Source organism: Macaca thibetana, chromosome 17, assembly GCF_024542745.1.
Source record: "Macaca thibetana thibetana isolate TM-01 chromosome 17, ASM2454274v1, whole genome shotgun sequence".
Classification (NCBI taxonomy): Eukaryota; Metazoa; Chordata; class Mammalia; order Primates; family Cercopithecidae; genus Macaca; species Macaca thibetana.
The window spans coordinates 56,981,082-56,989,533 of record NC_065594.1 but is presented as its reverse complement, the minus strand read 5'-3'; the positions used below and the strand labels follow the sequence as shown (position 1 = coordinate 56,989,533).

The 8,452-nt window shown below is 39.6% G+C and overlaps 1 protein-coding gene across 20 annotated transcripts in view; it reads left to right on the top strand.

The window, feature by feature from the left end:
* MYCBP2 (MYC binding protein 2) overlaps window positions 1-7,676 on the top strand; it is a 1,055,480-nt gene extending 1,047,804 nt beyond the window's left edge. For all 20 annotated transcript variants that reach the window (XM_050766397.1, XM_050766404.1, XM_050766398.1 and 17 more), the window contains 3 exons: window positions 95-202; window positions 846-1,011; window positions 6,840-7,676. In XM_050766397.1, the coding sequence (XP_050622354.1) occupies window positions 95-202; window positions 846-1,011; window positions 6,840-6,955 (390 nt within the window). In that variant the 3' untranslated portion in view covers window positions 6,956-7,676. The remainder of the gene's footprint in view (window positions 1-94; window positions 203-845; window positions 1,012-6,839) is intronic.
* The last annotated feature ends 776 nt before the right edge of the window (window positions 7,677-8,452 follow it).

Here is an 8,452-nt window from a genome sequence, read left to right as displayed (position 1 = left end):
ACCCCTTGATCTGACTTTCACTATGCCCATACTGTATCTCCCATGCCAGAGTTTTATTTTTTCCTGCTGTAATCTAGATGTGTTTTCTCCACAGGCATATTTTGGTGGTGAAGCTCGCTGTGATGCTGAGGCTGGACAGGGAGATGATTATGATCCCAGAGAGCTCATTTGTGGTGCCTGTTCTGATGTTTCCAGGGCTCAGGTAGGCAAGACATTGTATTAGAAACAACAGTTTAGAAATGTTAAATAATATTTTTTTTAAACAATAATATGGTGGGAATATAAATCAGGCTTTTCTCCTCAGTATTTTCTGATATTTGTTCAGTGTTGTATAATTTTTCACATTATTTCATATATATTATTACCTTTGGGTAATTATTTTATAATTTTGTCTTCCATGAAATGATCACCATAGTTAAACAATGTAATAAATTTACTTATTTTCTTAGTTTCTTAAACCTGCAGTGAAACTTTTAGGTTTTCCCCTCTTCAGTGAAATATTCCCAGTATATCTGTGAGATTATGAGAGAGGTTAATTTCATTAATTTTCGGTTTGACAGGCCATAAAACATTCATAAAGAAATTAAGTAGTTTGCTTATTAAATCAGATAGATTATGATGGAAATGGGATTAGAACTTGGATCTTTGTCCAGACCTTTTGGGCAGAGCCACATATTTATTTGTTAGTTTTCAAACATGTGTATCATCAGTTTTTCAATCAATTTTTAGAGTTATGTATGCCCTCAAAATATGAATTAAGGAGCTATCTATGTATATGCCTATCTTAAGTGTGATTGAAATAGTCTCACTATGATCTTGTGTCTGTCTCTTCTCTTTTGCTATAGATGTGTCCCAAACATGGCACAGACTTTTTGGAATATAAATGTCGCTACTGCTGTTCAGTGGCTGTCTTTTTCTGTTTTGGAACAACACATTTTTGTAATGCTTGTCATGATGATTTTCAAAGAATGACTAGCATTCCTAAGGAAGAACTACCACACTGTCCTGCAGGTATGCTTTCAATGTTTTAAAATCACGATTATGATCTATATACCGTAGTTTCATGTAGACATTAATATGAACGCTCTTTGTTTCAAGTGACAGAAACTCAATTCAAACTAGTCTAAAGAAGCAGGAGGAATTCCTTGATCCTTGTAAGCATAGGACTTTCTGGGTGAAGTAGGAAGCAAGCTGATCATCGTGAGTGAGGAGTTAGCTCTGACGGAGCAGATCTCTCGGGGAGTGAGAATGCAGTCTACTAAGGATTGGTGAAAAGATGGCTGTTCCGCACTAAAAAGTCATATGAAGTTCAATATTACAAAACCATTTAAAAGGATTCAGTGGTTTTTTTTTTTTTTTTTTTAATGAAGCCTGGAACCATTGCCATAGAATGAACAAATGATTTAATCTAGAATGGCTGGGAATCAGCAGTGTAGTGAGCATCAGAAAGTCAAGGGAATTAAAGAAACCACTCAGAATACAGGAAAAATGATTGTCTATGAAAAGCAGGCTGAGGGGAAAGAAGTATGAAACCAAAAAGAAGCTAAAAGTACTGGAAGAGGACAGGAAGCTGCTGGTAACAGTGAAGTGGAATACCAGGCTTCACGGAAGTGAGAGAAGTGGAAGGAGAGGTCCATGCGACCATAGGAGAGAATTTTACATATGATGTATCTGAAATTAGTGAAAATACATGCACAAGTACATACAACACAATATACCGTGTTGTCAAAGCTGGAAAACACATACTGCCATCTGTTGCTTATCAGAGTGCAAGTGACAGACCTCTCTGGAAAACAGCTTGATAGTGCCTCTCAGAATTACCGGTGTGTGAACCCTTCAGCACTCCCTCTTCAGGGATATAGCTACAAATGTGAGGACAATAAAAAAGGGCAAATAAACAAGGTTATTAACTACAGCATTGCTGTGATCATAAAAATGTATAAACAATGCTAGTATCCAGTAGGGTAGTAGCTAATATTATGCATCAGTTAAAAAAAAAAAAAAAAAGGCGTTTCTGTGTGCTGATTTGGAAAGATATTTAGGAGATAGTATCAGATGAAAAAAGCAAATTAGACCGGGTTGGGTGGCTGACACCTGTAATCCCAGCACTATGGGAGGGCAGGGTGGGTGGATCACTTGAGGTCAGAAGTACAAGACCAGCCTGGCCAACATGGTGAAACCCCATCTCTACTAAAAATACAAAAATTAGCCAGGCATGGTGGCGGGCACCTGTAATCCAGGCTACTTGTGAGGCTGAGGCCGGAGAATCACTTGAGCCTGAGAGGTGGAGGTTGCAGTGAGCCAAGATTGCGCCACTGCACTCCAGCCTGGGCGACAGAGCTGTTTCAAAAAAAAAAAAAAAGCAAATTGCAGAACAGGGTATGTAGTATGCTGCCTTTTGTAAGAGGGAAAATTAGACTATCTAGTCATATTTACATAGAGAAACCCCTGGAAAGATACTCAAGAAACTAATACTATTGATTAACTATTGGGAAAAACAAGAAAAAGATGAGGGTAGAGACCGGGGAAGTGGCTTCCAATCGTATCATTTTTAACAGTTTGATTTTAAACCATGTGAAACATATACTATCCATTTCAAAATAAAGATAAGTAGGGTTTTTTCAAGTATGACTACTTTTTACCATTTGCTCATGTCAAAAATTGTTTTACTGTTTCTCCTCAAATACTGTTTTTTTAAATAGAAGTAGCAGGCTTTGAAGGAAGCAAGGTCAGAATGATGTGAAGCCAAGGTTATGAAGGATAATAGACAGAATAGAGATGTGAGCCATGCATGGAGGGAGGGGATGATGTGTTGGAGATCAGCAAGTGAAGGGAGTGTGGAAAGGGCAGTATTCTAGATGACTATCTAGATGACTTTAGCTTGGAGGAAGGGCAATTACTGAATGAAAGTTGTAGGTTGTGGTCTGGAAATAGGAACCAAGAGAAAGATCAGTCACACATTATAACCATATGACTGGAGGAGCTTGGGAGATAACCAGCCTCCAGTTGAGAAAGATTTAAGGCAAGCAGTGTCTTCAGGGGAAATCTAGATTTTACTTAAAGTTTCCTCTGCCTTAAGAAACAGAAACAAGTATGCTAAAAATAAGGAAGTTAACAATGAAACAAGTTCAGAGAACTCAGTGGTGGGTAGTACCTGAGAGAGGAGGGTCAGGCTTCCCCTCATACAGTCACAGGATCAGGGCAGCCAACACAAAGGAATCACAGGAGGGAGGCAGGGGAGGAGCCAGAGTCGGCAGAAGGAAGGAATGACCTCGGTCCTGGGCATTTTCACACATGCTTTCTCAATTTTTACAACCTACGAGGAGATGGTATTATCCCTATGTTATCAAATGGAAAACTGAGGGCTAGGGAGGTTAATGAACTGGCCTAAGAAGTACACTGAGATTGAGGTATACTCTCCCAGCCTCACACATCCCTCGAACTCATCCATTCATTTAGAGAACTGGAATAGAATAAAGGAGATCCCACAGGGATATGGGTAGGGAAGATGGCCATATACAGTTTACTTAGAAGGACAGAAGAAGCAATTCTCTAACCACTCTCAACCCTGTTAATTCTAATATTTTTAGATAATCAGTCTTCATCCGTTCAAGCCGCTATAACAAAATACTGTAAACTCGGTAGCTTATGAACAGTGGAAATTTATTCTCACAGTTCTGGAGACCAGGAAGTCTAAGATCTAGGAACCAGCAGATGAGGTGTCTGGTGAGGGCCCACTTTCAGCCTCATAGGTGGCGCTTTCTTGCTGTTGTGGAAGGGCAGGGGGCCTCTCCTGGGTCACATTTATAGAACAGCACTAATCCTATTCATGGGTTCCACCCCATGACCTCATCACCTCCCACAGCTCTACCTCCTAACACCATAACATTGGTGTTACTGTTGTAGTCTCAGCAGTGCACCAAGATATAATAGTCTCTCATTGTCTGAGATAATGCCCGGAGTTCTTTTTCCTATCTCCAAGATGATTAAGGAGCACAGACAGGAAGATGAGGTTAGAGCGAAAGTTTAACAAGCAAAAGAAGAAAGCTCTCTGCCAGCAGAGAAGGGGACCCAAACGGAGTGCTCCCTATGAGGCTGGGGCCCAGGGTTTTTATGGACTGGAAAGGGGAAGGAATGGGCTTAGTCTCCCTGCTGTCTTGGAGAGAGCCTGACTCAGCTGGGCCCGGGACCTTGGCCCAGGAACCCACTGGAGCCCACTGTGCCTATGCCCACAAAAGGAGAGAGCCCCCTGACTATACGAAGGACAAAGGCATTTCTTTTTTTTCTTTTTGAGGTGGAGTCTCGCTCTGTCGCCCTGGCTGGAGTGCAGTGGCGCAATCTCGGCTCACGGCAAGCTCCGCCTCCCGGGTTCACGCCATTCTCCTGCCTCAACCTCCCGAGTAGCTGGGACTACAGGCGCCCGCCACCACGCCCGGCTAATTTTTTGTACTTGTAGTAGAAACGGAGTTTCACCGTGTTAGCCAAGTTGGTCTCGATTTCCTGACCTCGTAATCTGCCCGCCTCAGCCTCCCAAAGTACTGGGATTACAGGCGTGAGCCACCGCGCCCGACCGAACAAAGGCATTTCTATCCCAGGTCTTGTCCTTTATCTGATGGAAGGTTTTTCTATCTGTGCAGCCGTGGGCATGTCTTTAGGCACAATGCCCTGTGCTAGTTCCCTCATCGGTGCCTGCAGCTTGACTGTTTTTCCCCAGGCTGCTTTTTATGTTATATGGGGATGAGGCACTGACCTGTGGACCTGGGGCTCTCCGGGGACCCTTCCCTTGCTATCTACCTAAGGCAAACTAACTCCTTTCATTAACACGTCAGTATATAAATTTGGAGGGGCACAAACACATCGAGACCATAGCATAATCCCTTTATCCATTTCTTTCTAAAATTTTTATTGACTACCTTCTTGTGCCAGGATACTTAATCTTCACAGCGCCCCATGAGTTAGGTATTGCTGTGCTTGTTTTAAAGATGAGGAATCTAAGAATCAGAAAAATTAATTTTACTTCAGTTTCATATCTACAAAATGAGGATAATAGTTTCTGCCTCCTATGACTGTTAAGCAGTTAAGTAGTTGATATACTAGAACAGTGCCTCAGTAGTAAGCACTCAGATGTTTGCAGGTGTGTTCTCACTATTTTTATTTCTCACCATCATGTTGGATTATGAACACCTCGAGGATGGGAGCCATGCACTCTTCATCTTTAATCCCAAGTACCTGACAATGCCATTCATACATTAGGCATGCAGTAAATATTTGTGGAGTAAATGACTCATTTTTTTCCTTGAAAAAACCCAAGGGCTGCAGTTTGTGTCACCACCATTGATATGTTGTGTATCTGAACTAGATCTGCCATTGAGTGTCCCCATCTTGCTCACTCTCCCCCACCCACTGGTGGGGTGGACACCAATCTGCAGTGTGATTTGAAGCAGGAGCTACTGAACTTTCTAACAGGAATAGTTAACGTTCTAGCAAACCTCTGGCATCCTCCCGTGCTGACCCATCCTGGGTCTGTGCCTGCATTTGTCTGAGGTGGCACTCATTGCTACTCTCATGCCTGTTAGCTCTCACCTGAAGTTGACTTCTCTGTCTGAGATTAGCTGTCTTCAGTTTGACACTTACTCTCATGTCTTGGTCTTACTCTTATATGGAACTTACTTTTTATTCCTCTAGATCAGGCCTCAGTTTGTGGTTGTTCAGTAATAGTAGTAATAGCCAACATTTATTGAGTATTTATACTGTGCAGGCTAAGAGCTTTATAAATGCTAGCCTTTTGTCCATCGTGGTTTCCTTATGTCAGCGATGTTTTTAACCCAGAAAAGGTAAAGTAAATGAGATGTCATTCCTCATTCATCAGTGTAAGCTCATTCCATCCAATCGCGTGATATTTTTCTCTCAAGCACAATCAGAATTTACATTTATTATTTTGAAAACTAGCTGTAGAAAACTAATGCACAGTTCCTATTCCTTCATCTACTATTAAATAGGGACTCTGCTTTCAAGTATAATAAGCCTAGCGTGTTTTCCTGACAAAGTAAGCCTCCTTGTTTCTAAAGAAACTAAAAATCTTTTTGAAATGATATGAAACCCATGACGTGAAGCACATTAATATAATAATTATCTTTTTTAAAATACTGTTTTGGGTACATTTTATACTTTGACTATTATCAACAAATTCATATCTTCCCCAAAGTGTTTTTTCCACTTTGTATTTTATAATATTGTTCATATTTTTAACCTGATCAATTTTCATTTTCCTGCTAATATCCTTCAGCTACTTTTAAAAATTACAGGAATCATTGGCCTTCCCATTTTACCAGTGTGTGCTTCCCATTTTACCAGTGTATGCTTTTTTATCAGTGAAGATAAAAGGGAAAACACGGCTTCTTTAAACTTAAATTTGTTTTTACTTATAGAATATTCTACACAAAAATCTCCCTGTTTTCTATTCAGAAAAATAATGTTCTGCCAGACTAAATTGAGGGGTTTTGTGACCTTTTTTGTTCATTGCTCTTTGTTTTAAAATGATATATCTAATGCATTTATTAATAGAAGAAGATCTGTAGCTCAAAGTGATCCTCTCTAGGCAGGATATAGTAAGAGATCCCGTCACTACTTCCATTATACATATCTCTGTTATGTTGAATTTTTTATAGTGAACATTTTTTACTTTTGTGATCAGAAGAAAAATTGCTAATTGTTATATTTGCATAACCATAGTGATGTTACTTCTTTGAATAACCTATCAGTGATTTACATTTCTATAAGATTTATATGTGTGTGTTCTTAAAACATTATTTTCCTTTGCCTCCTTCAAATTTATACAGGTCCCAAAGGCAAGCAGTTAGAAGGAACTGAATGTCCACTCCATGTTGTTCATCCACCCACTGGGGAAGAGTTTGCTCTGGGATGTGGAGTGTGCAGAAATGCCCACACTTTTTAGAACACTCAGATCCTTTGTCTACAGAGAGAAAAGTTGCCTTCATCCCCCAAGAGGATGCGGTAAAGTTTAAACTCTGCTCAGGATAAGGACGGGACCATTTTTACATCCATGAAAATGAACCATTCACAGTACAAGAAGGATGCCAAATACCATGTACATAATTCTTGCTATGGAAAGTTTCCCCATTATTTTGGTTTATCTTCTTTTGAACAAATGACATCAAACTTGTGAGGTGTTTGCATGTGGCCATTACCGTCATTGGCCTGTGAAGCATTGGACATTTATAGATAATTGATATAAAAGAATCGCCATGCCCATGGGCTAAGAACGATGCTGGCTTTCAAGCAAAAAAGAAAAATAATCATTGTTTATTGTATACTGCCTTTTTGTAATCCTGTACAATTGCATCACGGGTGGGGATAAAAAGAGGAATATTCTGGTTTATTTCCTAGACTGTTATTTAAAAAAAAAAAAAAAATTGTGTTAGGACAGCATATAAATGTAATAAGTATCACACTGTATATAAAGATATCAATGTTTGTCCTGTATAAGAATTACTAAATTACAAATGCAATTTCATTTAAACTTCTAGGTTAAGTTTGAGCCTGAAATTTTAATGAAGTGCAATACTGAGTGTGCCTCATTATCTTGCAGCTGTAAACATATTGGAATGTACATGTCAATAAAACCACTGTACATTTTTATACAGTGATAAAGTCTACCACTGTGGGAGGTGTTGTTTGAGAAACAAAATTTAAACACCTTTAAGGTCTAAAAATCTAGTTTTCTTCAGAAAGAAATTTACTAACACAACACAATCAAAAATTTCATAACTGTTAGGAAAAATAAGAATAGTGATGAAGTGCAATGTTGGAATCTTGAACCCTAAGCAGATGATCATATATATATTCATAGGTAGATGTATTCATACCAAAGACAGAAGAAAACATTTAGGAAATTAATCAACTTCTATTTTAACTAGCACCATTTTTAACTTTTATTTATTTATTTATTTATGAGACAGGGGCTTACACTGTCTCCCAGACTGGAGTACAGTGGCGTGATCTCAGCTCACTGCAGCCCCCACCTGGGCTCAAGCGATCCTCCAGCTTCAGCCCCCTGAGTAGCTGGGGCTACAGGCATGCACCAGCACCACGCCCAGCTAATTTTGTATCTTTCGTAGCGATGGGGTTTCACTATGTTGCCGAGGCTGGTCTCAAACTCCTAGGATCAAGCAATCCCCACCGTTTCAGCCTCCCAAAGTGCTAGGATTACAGGCGTGAGCCACTGCACCCAGCCCTTTTTGAACTGTATATAAAGTAATGAAACCAATAATTTTTATTCATTTTCTATAGACAACGGTGTGTTTAAGTACATCTTTTTGACACTTGAGTCACAAAATTGCCAAATTATTGATTGTTGACTCATCATACATCAGATTAGCAAAAGTTTTTTTGTTGTTGTTATTGTTTTTGAGACAGTCTCACTCTGCCGCCC